Here is an 18,104-nt window from a genome sequence, read left to right as displayed (position 1 = left end):
CATCTTTTGAGTACTAAGTATTAATTATCAGGCTAAAGATAAGATTCAAATAAGTTTAATTTAAGAATTATTTGGATGTTGATTATTATTTAAGTACAACATTAAAATTGGAGAAAATCAAAATCTATTGTGCATTTACCTCCATGTTTAATTTTACATGTGTAGAGATTAGTGACCGTTAATCGATAGTCATTCAGATATCGTGAGATGCGGTCGGGTGATAATTTTACAATTTTTATTTTAAATATTTTAAACCAGTCTAGTTTCCTCCCTTTGTTGATACTGTGTAGCCCTGTTATATTTAAATTGAAATTGAAATTGTGCTTTGTTTCGTTTCAATGGTCTTTAAATTCAGAAAATTTGTTCAATTTAGACAAGGGTTCCTTAACTTTGGTAATTTCCCTGCCGATCTATATTTGACGTTTGTAAGATGAAAATTCGTAAAACTTGCTTTTTGATCAGTTGTCCACCTTGTTTTTAGGTTTAGAGAGTATGTTTCTAAGTGAATACGCACATCTAAAAGTTTCTAAATGAATGATAAGCAAGAGAACCTTATGATTCATTTATGATCGGGTGAATGGTCTCATTATTGCTTTTTTAAAGTTAATTGTTTTGTAATTTTTACTAACAACCTATTGATAAATAATTATTGATAATTATTTATAATAATATAGTTAATATAACATTATAATCAACGGAGTCAATATAATGGCTATGAGCCAAATGAATCCAGCAGCTTTATGCGCCCATGGATGATAAGAAACTCCTGGATTCATGGAGTTTGTTTTTTATATAACTCTATTTCTATTAAATTATCATAGATAGTTTTAAGTATAAAAAGTTTTTAACAACTGTCCGAAAAGCTGCCTGAAACTTATGTAAGTAGAACTATCTTTTCCGAAACGTGAATTGAAATGCTCTCACTCCACCTCAAACCATTTCTGCTATAATTTCAATACTAATAAATTGGAAAAAAATCTCCCAATAACATTGTGTTTCTGTAACGCTGTTTTAATCGCACCTTTATTAATATATTATTTAATATTTTTTTAATATCTATAAATTATCAGATAATCTTCCTGATTATTTTTAACAAACCAACTTTTGTTTTTAAAGTTAAAAAATAAACCATTATGAAAATGATAGAAATGATAAATAGAAATGATAAATGATGGAGTGAGTGTGGTGTTCAATCCTTTTTAAAAAGATAGTTCCTACTCACAGTAAGTTGTTTTGCAACGATCCGGATTTCGAGCCCTTTAGCTCATCATCAGGTTGATGGACTTCTACAACCACGTCTCTCGACATGAATTGCAAAAGTTTTTTAATGGCGCTCAATTTGAACGTGCGAAAAGCGGGAATTATAACACAAATAAATATTATAGTAGTAAATACTGTAAGAAATTAATTATAATTTAGTGATTAAAGATAAAAGATAGAAAATTAGAATTTTCTAAATAATTCTAATTTAGTTGAACAAAACAATGGTTAAACTGAAACTAAAAAAAAATTCGTGGATCAATATAAATTTCACTTTTCTTCATCTCAAACTTTACTTACTAATGTTTTCTCATTGCTAAAAATAACGCTACGCTGGTTTCAATCGTGATGGAAATGGAATGGATCAGTCATTTACAAAAAGTAAATCTGCATACCCATCCCACATTTAATATTTCTAAGAATGGTACATTGTTTTATAATTTGTACTAGATGTTGTTAAAAAAAGAAACAAATATTAGGAGTTTTCCTGCAAAAAGTATTGGTCCATCCAATGGATCTTCTTTTTTCCCACGCTTACTCTATTTACCCTAAAACGATCCCTGGAATGGAAGAATAGGACATTTCACTCCATAATGGCTTTAAAGAGCGTTCGTTATTTTTAACGATTCGTCGCCTTGCGGAAAGTGTGTACAAAGCGTTTATTTTCTCTAATCTTAGAGAAAAAATACCGCCCGGAGTAAAGGACACAATTATTTCAAAATGAGATTCTTAAGGGCTCTGGGCTCAGTACAATCACTGCATCATTTCATTTTATCAACACAAAAGTCTAATTTTTAATGTCTTAGGGGAAATAATCATTTTTAAAAGGTGATTTACAAGGCTTGGTTTATTTTGTCCTTCAAAAAATTAAACCTTTCATAGACATAAAACGATTATTTTCTTTTATTCATTTCCAGTCCAAGACCGCTATATAATTGAGACCATATACATTGAAATTGTTTTAAAAATCAAAATTCTATATTTCCATGTCATTTAATAAATAATAATCCATAATCATTTTAAATGTCGTAAATTGTATATAAGTTCAAGTAAAGGTTTGATTTCTAGAATTCCTGATGCGTTTTACAAACCGAATAAACTTAAACGTATAGTTCTTTTTGTGTGATAAACAAACCTTTTATATAAGTAATAAAATAGTATAATGAAATGATTATTCAGAAATCGCGAGATGCGGTCTAGTGTGATGTAGGTTTCAGAAAAATATTTTCTTTGTCTTGCCAACGTTTTGATCTTTATTGAGATCATCTTCAGTGCTCAACATGTTTGTTTTGTGTGTAATTGTGCCAATTTTGCGTGTCGTGTTGAGAAACAAAAACAGAAAACAAAAACTTTGAGCCCTGAAGATGATCTCAATAAAGATCGAAACGTTGGCACGATAAAGAAAATGTTTTTCTAAAACCTATGTCACACCAGACCACATCTCACGATTTCTGAATAATCATCGATTAACGGTCACTAATCACCACACAGTTTAATGAAATGTTATTTTGTTAGGAATAGTAAAAAAATTTGTGTTAATCTTGTTCAGCTGATAGCCTTTAGTGGCAACAATTTAAATTTAAGCTATTTACTCATGAATAAAAACTAATTTGTATCTGAAAAATAAATGTACTGAAGAGATGTTTTTACCTAAGAAATATTTGATATTCATCTATAGTAGGTTGTAACATTTCTTTCAAAACATATTAGGTAACTTTAATCATTTGTAACATGATAAATCTATTCATTCATCTTTTTTTGGGCAGTTTTGTCATGCCAGCCTGTAAAACAAATTTCAGCAATTATCGGAATATTTCTACAGCAAAAGTTTTTTAGTTTTATGTACTTTATTGAACCAAGAAACTATTTAGTTTGACTTTCTTCCAAATCTTTGATGAATAGTTGAGGTGGTAAAAATATTTAATATCTTAGCATAAAAAAAGCGTAATTTCTGAAACAATAACATTTGATATTTACCATAAGCTATGTTGCTAACTTAAGATAAGCTTACGGACGGAAGTAAGTGAACTTAAAGGTCGATCAAAATGATTAGATTGAATTTCAATCAATCCGATAATGACAACCTATTCAAATAGATAAAAAGGAAAGAAAAAAGAGATTTTTTTAAACTATTATTTTGGCCTTGTTTGACATTGTTGCGAAAGTCTGAAACTAAAAGTAAAGTAATTACTGTTGCACAGGCGGGTTGTCGCGCACTACCCGTTGGGTGTCGCGTACTAGGGGTTAAAACACTTCGGGATACCTTTTACAAATTATTACAAATGAAAATTTACAGCCTGTGCCACCACTGGTAGCGTAACTAAAGAGTCGGACGCACTAAACAAGCTGTCATCGTGGTTTCTTCAGTCTTAAAGAATTCGCTTTAGCAAAAAATAAGTTATAAAATCAAATTGAAAAATTTAGCATTCTTATTTTCCGCCCTATTGTTGCCCTGGGGTAACAACTTTAAGAGACCTGGGTATATTCCTAATTTGGACGTATTAAAAAAAAGTATTTAAACTGTCGGGCAACATTCCTTGATAAGGGTAAGGCAGTCTTATCATTTAAGGAAACCTTTTCAATATCTTTTGTTTATTTCCGGTTTTTGTTCACTTTCTAGCCGTGTTGTAAAGAAGACCGAATGAAAATTAATTTTGTTTCCACCTTAAGGTACAAATCCCATTTATAGGTATGAATAACAGCTTTTGAAATATATAGGTGGTCAGCCCGTCGTGGAACTTAAATGAATGGCAAAAGCGTTGAAAACATTCTGAAATAATTTATTAGTACAAAACAAACTGTTCTTCACTAGATCAATTCTTGAACTATGCATTTAATTCCCAATATTAGTCCCGGATCACGTTTGCTCAATTTTCAACTAAAATTGCCCTTCAAAACATCAAAATAATCTAAGTTTAAGTTCTAAAGGTCATAAAACGTTGAAGTTTTTATCCGATTTGACATTTTTAAAAACGGAATTTAATGGAGCTACGGTTTGAAGAAAATGATACAAAATTAGAATTAAGCACATTTTATGACGTTTGTGCAGTTATTTTAGAGAACAAAATTAAACCAAAATAAAAGGAAATTTGGTGCTAAATCTCAAAATGTCTTCACAAGTTGAAAAATGTTAGATAGAGTGGAAAAAATTCAGGTTTTATGTAAAGAAACGTAAATAAACCCTAACATAAATGAACACTAAAAAAATCGTAACTTATGAACGGATTGGGATAAAACCATTAGGTTTATGATATTCTACTCCACTTTAGATGTACTGTTATGGAAATCTTTTTAACACATCACACAGTGTTGACCACCTTGTATATTTGCCATTGCCCTGGGGTAACAGTAGGATCGTGGAACGATTTCAGTTCTTATGCTTATTCATTGACTCTAATTTGTTTACATTTTTTAAAATAGTAATTTGAAGTCTTAGATTTCCGGGTGATAAATATGTAATTAGGTCAGTACCGACAATTTTTGTATGCCTATCCTTATTGTGTAGTTCTTTTAGACCTAGTTTGTATGTAGTTCAGAACTACTATTAATTAAAATTTATTGATGTACTTATTTATACGTTTATTTGTTTTTTAAGAGTCTAGTATATTCCTACCCAGTAGATGGGATTGAGTGGTCCGAATGAGTTATCCACATAATTTAGAACCCATCAGATTTAGGAGAATGTTATGATGATTATGATGTAGACCAAAATGTATTACATTGTAATTTTTATGTTTTGAATATTAATATTTTTATGTAAGTTTTTGGTTGAAATTAAAATCTTAGTGCCACGGACTGGATTCGAACCCACGACCTTCGGCACAATACGCAGCTGCTCTACCACTTGAGCTATCGTGACTGCGATCCACTCGGACACCAACTCCCCATCTCAACCTACAACCTTTCGAATTTTCCGTAGTTTTTGCCATTTTTCAAATGTCGTTTAATCAGGATTCGATTCTCGGCAACATATGAAGAGGCCAGGGGAGCTGTTAGTGAAGTTATACTTCGTTTTCCTTATTAAATCCATATATTTAGTGGTCTATTGACCCAATTACTTCTTTCAATTAATTAATCTTTTTATGTAAGGTTTCGGTTGAAGTGAAAAAGCTAGTGCCACGAGCGTTTTTCATTTTAACCAAAATTTTACATAAAAAGATTAATTAATTGAAAGAACGAATTTGGTCAATAGACCACTAAATATAATGGTTTTGATTTTTTTTTTCATTTTTATATTTCTATCATACAAAAGGATAAACTTTCTCTAACGACAAATTAAGTTATTTCAGTTTTTTGAACTCTTCTACTACATTTACAAAATGGAGGGTCAGAAAAATTTAAATAAAAACTAAAGTATTATCTCTTGACCTATTTAACAAACAAAAATCGACAATTAATAATAATTGAGGTTTGGAAGGGTTGAGGTTCGATCACCAATCGAAAAAACATCGCAAAAAGACACTTTGTGTACACGTAAACAATTATTTAATTTTTTTAACATTACCTAAATTTATTTTTCAGCTACTTTATTAATTTCAATACTTCCCATATTATAAATTTTGCTCGGTTTGCCTCCTAAATAAATTTGAACCATTTGTTTCGAACTTAAACCTATATTATCCGTTGGCAGTTTGTATTAATAATTAATTATTCTTTTCATTATTTTTTCTCGTCAAAAATATAGTAGGCTAGAAATAGAGCTTAACGTTAATCAAAAAGATAAAACAGGTTTATTAAATGATCAAAGGAGAAATGAAATCATCAAAAGGATGAAAGAATTTTCGTTTTCCGTAGGTGTCCACATTGATCCTAATTCGTTTATGGGTAATTAGCTTTAATGAAGCAAATCGTTTTCGGCGTTGGCGTTATAACAACATTTATCCAATTATTTTTAATCGCTTGGAGGGCCATTAGTTTGGTGCAATTTGCCAATGACGATACGTCGCACCAATTTAAATCATTAGTTTTCATACGTTTCGAATCATATCGGTTTACATCGTTGGACCGATTAAAACGGTGTAAAATTATGCACCTGCCGTATCTCTTCGTGTTATTATTTCAGGTTCTAATTAACCCTAATGTGGGGAACGGTGGTTTTAGGGTCGGTATTCATCAAAGATTCGGAATAAATTTTTTGCCAAGAGTGGGGTGTTTTAATATCGGACAATATTTAGAATAATACGGTGAGGGAATTGTTTTAAAATTTTTTTTTTTTGGATTGAACTTTATTAAGGACGTTCTGAAGAAAATATGTACAATCTAAAATCACAGAAGTACGTGGCTAATATGCAATCCAACGCGATTAAGAATACGCCATACACGGTTGACACACGGCCACCTGCTCTTGGGCCAAAGCCCGCGCAGGTGTCCCTTATGCAGAGAAAGGTTGCTCGATGTGTCCCACATACTGGAAACATGCCATGCCTTGGCTCCCTACAGGGAGCGCGTAGGCATGCCATCCAATCTGAAGAAGGTACTCGAGCACTGCAGCGGGTTTCAGGGTCCCCTGTTCCGATTTTTGCGGGAAATTGGGGTTTTTTATTGTATATAGTATGTCTCATGTGTTGTGTGTCTATATGTTTGTCTGAGTGCATGTATTTATTAGCGTGAATGGCGAGGGGTGAGGTGAAATATAACATCATCATCGCCCCTCGAACGATGAGAGCGTATGAGTATGTGTTCGGGGTCGATGGCGGAATATTTATAAAAGTACTCCATCGACCCCAATCTAGTTTAGTTCGAGTATAGGTCGGTGGAGGAATATCAAGTACTCCACCGACCAAACGGAATGAGTGTATTGTATGGATGTATTTATGTGTATGAATGTATTTATCTGTATGAATGTAGTGTTTGTAAATAGAAGTGTAAATAGAATATTGACTTGACTTAGCTTGGGGCTGAAATGACCCAGATGTCGGAAGCCCCAGTAAAAAAAAAAAAAAAAAAAAAAAAATGCACGAAAAACTCACTATTTTTCGTGGTCCGCTTGACCTATTAATATCATTCAATTAATTAAGGTTTTAAGTTGAGATAAAAAAAGTCAGCTTCACGAGGGGGATTCGAACCCACGACCTTCGGCTTGATACGCCGCTACTCTACCACTTGAGCTATCGTGACTTCGATCCCCTCGAGCACAACTCCACATCTCAAACGCACCTTTTGAATTTTCCCACCTTTTTGCCATTTTTCAAATGTCGTGTAATCTATTTGATTCTGGGCGACAAGTGAAATGGCCACGGAAAGCTTTAGTGAAGGTATACTTCATTTTAACTTATTAAATTCACTAGCGTTCGTGGTCCGCTTGAGCTATTAATATCATTCAATTAATTAAGGTTTTAAGTTGAGATAAAAAAAAAGTCAGCGTCAAGAGCGGGATGCGAACCCACGACCTTCGGCTTGATACGCCACTACTCTACCGCTTGAGCTATCTTGACTTCGATCCCCTCGGGCTTGAGATGGGAAGTTAGTGCGTGTTTAAATTAATTACACTTTTTATTTAAGGACTTGGTTGAGATGACTAAGTTCGTGTGACGTTATTTTAAATTATTAGTATACATTGAAAGGATTTTTTATATATCAAAGAAATATCGGGTTGTCCGGAAAATAATGCAGGATTTTAAGTTTTCATTAAAAAAAATCTATATAAAATATTCTGTTTACGTTTACAGGATTAAATGATATTGTTTGTTTACCTCTGTAGCATTCCGCTACTTGGAAATAATTCAGTCATCCTTATAATGTCAAAGCGAGAATTTCGTACGATTTTCTTTTACGAGTTTAAACTCGGCCGAAGCGGAGCCCAAACGGCTAGAAACATTAACCAAGTCTGGGGCGAGGGTTGTGTTAATGAGTGCACTGTGCAAAGGTGGTTTAAAAAATTTCGGGAGGGAGATTTCAGCCTTGAAGATGAAGAAGGTCGTGGAAGGCCTTCCTCTCTTAATGATGATGTTCTGCGATCAGTGGTGGAAGAAAACCCCAAAACAACTGTTCGAGAACTTGCAGAGCAACTCAAAGTCAGTAAAACGACCGTCGCTGACCACCTCAAGGCGATTGGAAAAGTGAAAAAACTCGAAAATTGGGTTCCACACTCATTAAACGATCGCCAAAAAATCAGCGCTTTGATGTTTGTGCATCACTTCTTTGTCGAAACAAAAATGACCCATTTCTGGCCAGAATTGTTACATGTGACGAAAAGTGGATTCTCTACGATAACACTAGACGTTCTGGACAGTGGCTCGACAAAGGAGAAGCTCCAAAGCCCCCAACTCATCAAAAAAAGGTAATGGTTACGGTATGGTGGGCTTCATTTGGTTTAATACACTACAGCTTCTTAAATCCTGTCGAAACCATCAATGCTGAATCATACTGTAACCAAATTAATACCATGCATCAGAAATTGGCAGTAATGAAGCCCTCTTTGGTCAATCGGAAAGGGCCCATTTTGTTGCATGACAACGCTCGACCACATGTGTCACGTGTAACGTCACAAAAATTATTGGAGCTTGGCTATGAAACTTTGCCTCACCCACCCTACTCTCCGGACCTCTCGCCTACTGACTACCATTTTTTTAGACACCTGGACCACTACTTACAACACATAATATTCAAAAATCATACGGAACTGGAAAATGCATTTATTGACTTTATCAATTCTAAAAATTCTGAATTCTACTCAGACGGAATTAATAAGTTACCAACACGTTGGGAGAAATGTATTGAGAGTATGGGAAATTATTTTGATTAAAGAACATTGCTTTAAAGTAACTAGTTTCTTTTTTTTTTGTTTAATACCAAAATCCTGCATTATTTTCCGGACAACCCAATACAATCAAATTCAAATCGGTGTTAAATTAATATTGAGTTGTTTCGAAATAGACCATAACTTTTTCAGAATAGAAAAATCAGAATTGTGTGAATTTTCCAAATAAAGAAAAATTGTCGCTTTCGTAATTATTAACTGCTTTCGTTCTGAAAGTTTTTAATTATTCGTTGGTTTCTAAATCGTGCGGAAACATAGGACCATTATGTTAATGCCATCCCAGAAGAATTCACCCTCGCCTGAGCTTTAATATTCAGTTTGCAAGGTAATGGGGTCTCTGTCAAAGTTTGAAATACCATTTAGCGTTGAGGAAGACTAAGTTTTCGAATGAGGGCAAGTTGCGGCGACGGTCAAGTCCCTCCAATCACCTTAATTACCATCTTCCTCAAGCCCATCATAATAATAGATAGCCTTGTCTGCAAACATCCCTCGTACTCGTGAGCTGTTGTTCACTTGTATTAATTACTGCATTCTATCCTGCAGTCCTTATAAATAGTCTTATTACAGCTGGATGAAGTGATTAACCGAAACTTAATTTTAATACTCATAAACGATGTTACGAATTTGTTTTATGAAATGTACTTTGTACATTGTACACGACTAATTGTAAGATAAAACTTTACTAATTGATGTTAACGAATTGTATGAATATTTATCGTGTTAAAAATAATCTTTTTTGCACGAAAATATATCTTAATATTTTTAAACAAAAACAATTCAACTTACACAGAATTCATTAAATAAACAAAAATAAACTGAAAATATTAAAATTAGAGTAAATTTCTTTTAAATATGGTAGTTTTTATTTAAAAAAACAGCAATAGATTGATATATAATTATGCGATCTTAATGAATTTCCATATTAATTTGAATTTTAGCAGTATTATTTTTTGATTTAAAAAAAAATAATTTTATAGCTTATCGTTTGGAGACGGATTTAAATTACTGGAGAGACGTAGAAAGTATTGGAGAATATTACGTGATTGTAAGTGATGCATGTCACGTTCACATCCTAAATGGGCCAAATGGCCCCATCCTGCATAAAGGAACCTGGGTTAATACCCGAGCCTCATACCCTCTGTCAACCCTTTTGTAAGGAAAATCGCGTCGGTCCACCGGCAACCGGGGATTTGGCCTGTATTATCCCAGCTTAAACTGGGAGGATTATAATTTATAAAAAGTTTTAGGATTACCCACCTGGAGTAGGAGGGGCGCATTTGTCAGTTGTGTTGGTCACAGGCACACTGTGGACTCGAGAAACTTCGACCACAGACTGGAACTTGTACAAAGAATGCCTTATATCTTCCTCTGGCAAGTCCTCCGGCACGTCTAGGACTAAAACAACGAATGTCTTTTGTGGTCTGCATGGTATCGGCACCTTAAAAAAAAAAAATTTTTAAAATATGTTAAGTTATACAATTACAAATGCAACGACATTAAACTGTATCGATGAATTCTAAAATTGAGTCTAAAATTGAGTCTAAAATAGAGGAAACCACGGAAATTATAAATTGATGTACGCAAGCGACAATAAAATATGTAAATCTATATATAAAAAATTTAGATTTGAGTTTGGTAAAAACTCTGATAAACAAGTATGTTCATAAGGCCTTAAAAAGAGCTGATAGAAATCGACTATTCGATATAATGCAAATGGGAATTGATTGAAAATGTAATTCGCTAAAGTTTAACGACGAGTTTTGTCCGACCAGAGAGTACCAATTTTGCTCAAATTGCTGACAATATTTCCAAACTTTGTTTTCACAGCTAAATAAGTATAATAATAATGATTACAATTTTTGGATTAATTAATTACACAATATCTTTCCATAAACGAGATAGGCCTCACGATGATTTTTTGCTTAATGAGTAGAGTTTTTATTCGTTGAAAAGTACTGTGTCATTACTTTTGATGAAATATTATTTATTGTATGTGCACAACGCCATTAAGATAAGAAAATTTAATTCTTAAAATTATTCGTAAATCGTGAAATGCGGTCGTTATCGTGCCAACGTTTCGATCTTTATTGAGGTCATCTTCAGGGCATTGGATTTACAAACATTGTTTAAATTTAACAAATGTGGAAAAAAGTGAATTTATACAATGCAAAAAATATTTTTTATATTCAATGAAAGTATTTCAAAGTAAGTACATTTTGACTGAGTAGAAATACTTTAATAATAAACAATAAAATAAATACTTTCTTTATCGTGTCAACGTTTCGATCTTTATTGAAGTCATCTTCAGGTCCTGGGATTTAGAAACATAGTTTAAATATAACAAATACAGGTAGGATGTGGAAAAAAGTGAATTTATACAATGCCAAAAATATTTTTATATTCAATCAAAGTATTTCAAAGTAAGTGCATTTTACGTGAGTAGAAATACTTTTTTTTTTTTTTTTTTTTTTTTTTTTTTTTTTTTTTTTTTTTTTTTTTTTTTTTTTTTTTTTTTGCGTTATGAACTATGCATATTAGCCATGTGACTAGAAATACTTTGATTGAATATAAAAAATATTTTTTGCATTGTATAAATTCACTTTTTTCCACATCCTACGTGTATTTGTTAAATTTAAACAATGTTTGTCAATCCAAGGCCCTGAAGATGATCTCAATAAAGATCAAAACGTTGGCACGATAAAGAAAATGTTTTTCTGAAACCTACATCACACCAGACCACATCTCACGATTTCCGAATAATCATCGAATAACGGTCACTAATCACCACACTTTTCTTTAAATTATATTACATACACATAATGATGATGCAAATTAAAATACTTTGGTTATAATACTTTCATTGCTAAAAAATAATGTACTAAGGCTAGAACATTTGGAATTTTTATGATTTTAATAAAATAAATTGAAATCAATTAATACACCTGTTAAACGCAGTAATAATTCAAAATTAATATAATTTTACTTTAAATTGATTTGGTGTTCGTAATAAAAAAAATGAAAATTCGTTCTAAAATGGAATGATTCTATTTTGCAGCTGCTCTGCTGAATCTACCCAGCTAGCAACAGACTAAGCCATGTCGATATCATTGACGTCAATCCGTCGGTCGCCTCCTTCCATAAGGATTCGGAAAGTAAGAAGATTGATCGCTTGTACAACGACGACAGTTGACAATGTGCGTAACGATAATGGATTTTTTTGTCTTTCCAGACACCTAACGGAATGTATTACGTACTTTTATGAAAATGCGCTCTTATAGGATGCAAAAATGTTAACCCTTATCCTACGAATTAGCCAATAATTGTTAAATTAAAGCGTGCAATGAAGCTTGCGAAAGTACTGTAATTGTGTAATTATTTACATTAAATAATAGAAATAACAATTTAAGCTTAATTAGCAAAATTATTTGTATATAAATGTGTATTGATGAGTTGTATTTAAGAAAGTACTAAATCCCGCATTTGATCATAAATACAAATGGTAAATCTATAAAACTTAGTAATAAATTTTTCGTTAAGTACAAGCAACGTAAAACGAATTTAGATGGATTTATATGACTTTGTGACATATAAGCGCTATCTGAACAAGTGATTCTAATAAGCAAGTCATTAAAAGACACGCCCCTTGAATATTTCGATACTCATGAAAAACAAAGCAGTGACAAAAGCCGTGTTCTGAATTATTCTTTGTTACTTTTGCACGTATTACAAGAACTTTGTTGTATAAACTTCAAAGGATGTTATAACATGGTAGTCAAGTTTCTCTGGCAAATGACTTACTTTAAGAGAGCCTTTGTTCCTTCTCATTTTGACTTTAAATGGTCGGATGTCGTCAGACGAGGGAACAATTGTTCAGATGGAGAAGGGTTGCCTATTGGGTCTCGGGTGATTAACCATCATGAGTCTGGGATGCGCCACACCACTGACTCATACTTGCTTTTCTGTTTGGACGGCAATGATGGGGTCATTACTCGGGGCGGCAATCCTCTGGGGATCATTAGTTTTTATTTCTCGAGCTGAAAGCTAAATGAAACGTTTTAAGGCAATAAAACACAACGCCCGTGCATTGGATGTTGGCCTTTCACAATGAATTAAATACTTTCTTCTACTTTTTGTTGTTGAAAAGAGGTCTAAACAAAAGAGAAATCGTGTTCTTTTGTTTGAAAAAATAAATTATCATTATATTACATATAAGATTCTCGCAAATTATTGTACTATACCATATTAGTGACTTATTAATTACAGAAAATGACTTTTTTTACTTATGAAAACCACATCTGCCATATATTTTAAGGGCAAAACGTGGGAGCAGCTCTTTCACTTTTTTTCTCAAATTTTTCTAATCAATCGTTAGATGTCTTTCTTTTCTGCTTTTATCCTCTCTCTCACGATTTCTTTCTTCATCTTTCTCTTTCTCTTGCTCTTTCATTCTACGCAATTCAACTAATGATCATTACTTATCTCACTCCCGCTTATAATACATCAATAGTTATCACTTTATCTCTCTCACTTTTTTTCACACCCTCCATTGATCTATCGCTGTCCATTGTCTTTACCTTTCTTTTTCGCTCTCACCCTCTATGGCACTTTTCCCCCCTATCTTTCAACATTTCTACTCCTTTCTCGAGATTTCTCTATCTCACTCTTTCTTTCTTGTTCACTTTCTGACTGTCAGTCTGTCTGTCTGTTTGCCTGTCTGTCTCTTTATCTGTCTGTCTCCCTCTTTCTCTCACTCTCTCTCACTCTCTCTCTCTCTCTCTCTCTCACTCTCTCTCTACTTCTACTTCTTCTTCTTTCAAACTATTGTTCGTTCTATCTTTTGTAAATTTCTGTAGTACAGTTTCAGCGTTCAGGGTTACTCCACGCACTACCGCCTATGAGACACTTCAGAAACAATAAAGTAGCAGTTAGTAAGAGTTATGCAACTAATTAAATCCAACGTCAACTAATAGGTTGGCCCATTTGCATCCCAACTTTTGAGAATAGTAGCAAATAAGGTTTGTAAATTTTACCAAAAAAGCTGTCGTTTTTTTTCTTTTCTTTTAATGGAGATTATTACAATTTCGACACAGAGGCAATCTGTAAACGTGCTTGATAATGAAATAATATAACTGAAATACTATTAACTGGACATAAAAAAATGAATTATTGGTCCGACAATCAGCTTAAATAACAGAAGAAACATCACAAATCTTCAATCCAATATAACATCAAAGCATGCATTATGACTTTAAGCGGTTTAAATTGCCATTTACATACAAAGAAAAAATACAACAATTCAACGCAATCCACGGTAATTGTTGCTGGAACGTCGAACAGAAACCGTTATGAAAAGTACGCACTTGTTATTTACAGGGCATTATAATGGATTTTAGGTACTTTTTGAGTTTGTCCGCACTGGGTCTTTCTCATTGTAAATAAATAGCTACAAAATTATTATACGTTTTAATTATCTAATTCGCGTTCACCTCAGCTCCGTTATTGTTATCATCAATATAATGTTATATATTTTACCATATAGTAATTTGAAAAAAACATGTTAGAAAAAGGTGTTTAAAATAGAGCCGGTACGTCAAAAAAGAACAATACTAAAAGGTTTTAATTTTGCTCCCCTGAACGTGATTCACCACTTGTTGTGGGGTGATAGCACCTCCACCCCTGCGCAGATTTTTATCCAGTTAAATCACTCCCAGATGGAGGCATTTTCAGATTTAGGATTATTGTCGGAAACGAGGAAGGGGACGGGTTGACAGCTACATCACATTTAATGGGGCTCAGGTGCAAAAGACGCAGATATCTGTTTCGGACAGTTCCTCTCTAACTTGTACAATTAATGCTAGTGGTAGGTGGGAGTATGAGTCAACAGACTTATGTGTAAAATAACTGAAACTGAACTTGAACGGGCAACCAGGGGAGCTATAGAGAGAATGAAAAAACATAAAAAAAGAAGATAAAAAAAGTAAAATATAGGCGATGAAAGAAAAGAAAATGAAGAAAGGTAAAAGACGAAAAATAAAGAAAAATGAAGAAAATGGAAACGGGAGAAAAATATATATCCAAGAGAGATAGAGAAGAGAGAAAAAGAAAGAAAAAGAGAGAGAGAGAATGAACAAACATTTTATATTTTGCTAATTGATCGTGTTCGATTTGGGCTCAGTAATTACTGAAATGAAATTAATAGAAAGACAGTGATAAATACAGAAAAATAGAAATGTAGCGCTAGAATAAGAAGCGGGTTGAACGAGTTATATGCAGGCAAACGTGCAGAGATTGACGAAGTACTGGAAAATACGTTTATTTGTCTGTTGTCTTTTTTATTTCCGAGAAATGAATAGATTTCACGACATTTGAAAAATGGTAAAAAGGAGGGAAAATTCGAATGGTGGGTTGAGATGGAAAGTTAGTTTCCGGGTGGATCGAAGTCACGGGTTCGAATCCCGCCCGTGACACTAACAGTTTTATCTTAACCAATACCTTACATTAAGATTAATTAATTGAAATAATTTATTTACAATCATGACTTCGTTAAAACGTGTCCTGCTCAGGTAATAATATTTATTTATATTTCGTAGAGTTATTTGTACATAAAATGAAATTAATTTGCCTTTTTATGAAGAAAATAAAGATAATAAATTAAGCATTATTCGAATTCTTCTCTTGTCAATATTATTTAAAGAAATTGGCAAAGAGAAATATTTTATTATAAATAAGGATTTTTAATGGTTTAGTTTAACATTGATTCTAACCGACTGCGGATTTCTAATAGAATTATCACAGAAGAATAAGTAGTTCTGAGGGGATCAAACCACCTGTTGATAGATGCCGACTTAGCTGGTTTAACTTTACCTTCAACTTTCCATTCATTGATTTATCTAATGATGTCGAGGCTTTTAGAACTTTTTAAAATTTAAATGCGCGTACATTTGTCTTGCTCTTTTAATGAAATATATCAAACTGCCTGAGGTAATTAGTAACATTCAAGTATAAAACGTACTCGCTTGTTTTATTTTTTGAGCAGGACGTAAAGTACTTATCAATATTGCTCCCTATTACTAGCTGTATTTGACGGTTTAAATAATAAAAATACAATAAGCTGGTTGTTTTTAATTAAACTTTAATTATAAAGTGAAAAAGTACGATAAATAAAAATCCAGGCTGTGTGTAGTGTGGTCATTTTTAATGAACTGGCTGAGATAAAATTGTTATAGCTAAATCTATTTCTTCACAAGTCACGAATTATTTTAGATATTATGTTTTTAATTTAAAAAATGTTTTACTCATTTATATGAGCAGTTAAAAAATCATCGTAATGATTTCAGCGGTAAAACAATTCTTATCCTGTAATTAAAACTTTTTTTATCGGCAATAACGTTCTGCAAAGAGACTAATATCGAAGCGAGAAAAAAAGTAACCGGGCTCACCTTTTTGTAGAACCTCGCTCCTGTAACTTTGTGGAATCCCTTCTTGTAGGTGGCCTGGTAATCTTCTGGGTCGGCGAACTTGAAGAGGATCCCGGTGGCCGTCTTTGTGAGGGAGAAAGGCCCCTTGAAGTTCATCTTATCCAGGATGGTGGCCGCTTTGTCCATGTTTAGATCGTGGCTGGGGGTGAGGAGGAAAGCACCCCTTGTCAAAAAGTAGCCTTCGACCGACGCCTCGCTTTCGCTATCGCTTCCGCCTCCTTTAGTCATAGCCGCTGGATCTGATTGGAAATTAAAACAATAGATAAAATCAAAAATATTCCATTATACTTGAACAAGGATTGTGAACAAATGAAATTTTCCAAAAAGAATTTAACAAATAAAATGTATCATTTCACTGATGATCAAAACATCCAAGTAGTTTGTCCGTTATTAAAATTGAACTTTTTATATTTACATTAGATAAAAATATTTCAATTTTTGTCATGTAAATCTAATTTCTCAAGAATCATCTAGTAATTGTTTATAATGAAATAATTAAACATAAAAAATCATGTATGCTAAACGGTATCTTTGTTAGTTTGGTAGAAAACTCCCTCCATGGAAGTGTACTGTCATCAATTCATTATTATCTCCAAAAAATAATAATAATTGACTTCATAAATAAAAATGAAACGACAGAAAAAATCAAGTTTCTTTTTAGGGTTTTATTTGCGATAATTCCTAACAGAATCACACATATTTTATATTGAAGCTAGAAGCGGTTCGCTATGAGATATTAATTGAATATTACTAATTTAAACCTTTTTTGTTCAAACCTATACAATTATATATAAATTCTTTACGTACATTCGATTTTATAATAAAAATGCGATAAACAAGTTAAAAATTGATTCAGAGAAACGTTAGATAATGAAAGAAATATTGGTTTTGTTTTTGGGGCACAAATTCATCAATTTTTGGTAATGAAGTAGTAGTTTACTATTAAAAAATAAGTTCAGTATAATATCTTTTTTAAAATTTTATTTATTTATTTGTAATTATTTCAATGTTAAAAAGTAGAGTTCAGCTTAAAAAATTGGATTAGATTTTGGATTGGTTGAATTTTTGAGAAAACTTTTATTGAAAAGTGAATAAGTGTGTAATTCCAATTTCGGGTAAAATTTAAAAAGTGTGCTGAGATCAGCATCGTTGGTGTCGAAACTTCAGTCCATAAGTCTGACCAATAATATTTACGAAATGTATTTTCACACGATTTTGTTAAAATTATTCCTTAATACAACGAAAGTTTGCCAGATTTTCAAAAATACCTACATTCTCATACACACTTCAAACGTTTGCTAATGTGAATGTGTGTAACTCATTCATTACATTATACATTGATTATAGTATACAGGGTAAGTTTATCTTCTGCTGCACCCCTATATTTTTTATTGGGGCGTTGCTTTTTGTGAAAAAAACCCGAGATACGTACATTTTTGTTCCTTGTCTTGTTTTCATATAACTCAACAGATCAACGGGATGCTGATAAGAACTCATGTATCTGAAATGGCAAATATTCATCATCGTACAATAAATTTCGTGAAAGGATATTTGACGCTGGATTCAACAGTCCAAACGTTTTTAGATTTTGAGCAACCGTTCTCGTG

At 32.7% G+C, this 18,104-nt stretch overlaps 1 protein-coding gene across 2 annotated transcripts in view; it reads right to left on the bottom strand.

Annotated features, from left to right (window-relative positions):
• LOC106670097 overlaps positions 1-18,104 on the bottom strand; it is a 31,843-nt gene that overhangs the window by 11,955 nt on the left and 1,784 nt on the right. The window contains exons 1-3 of one of the 2 annotated variants that reach the window (XM_014400115.2): positions 17,930-17,998; positions 16,459-16,736; positions 10,277-10,457 (exon numbers count right to left, since the gene is read on the bottom strand). In XM_014400115.2, coding sequence (XP_014255601.1) covers positions 10,277-10,457; positions 16,459-16,725 — 448 coding nt within the window. In that variant the 5' untranslated portion in view covers positions 16,726-16,736; positions 17,930-17,998. Of the gene's footprint in view, positions 1-10,276; positions 10,458-16,458; positions 16,737-17,929; positions 17,999-18,104 lie in introns of those variants that run through there. The other variant, XM_014400114.2, reaches the window with a different exon arrangement.

This window comes from Cimex lectularius, unplaced genomic scaffold (genome assembly GCF_000648675.2).
Source record: "Cimex lectularius strain Harlan isolate CLEC.00 unplaced genomic scaffold, Clec_2.1 scaffold40, whole genome shotgun sequence".
In the NCBI taxonomy this organism is placed as follows: domain Eukaryota; kingdom Metazoa; phylum Arthropoda; class Insecta; order Hemiptera; family Cimicidae; genus Cimex; species Cimex lectularius.
This window is presented reverse-complemented; position numbering and strand designations above follow the sequence as displayed.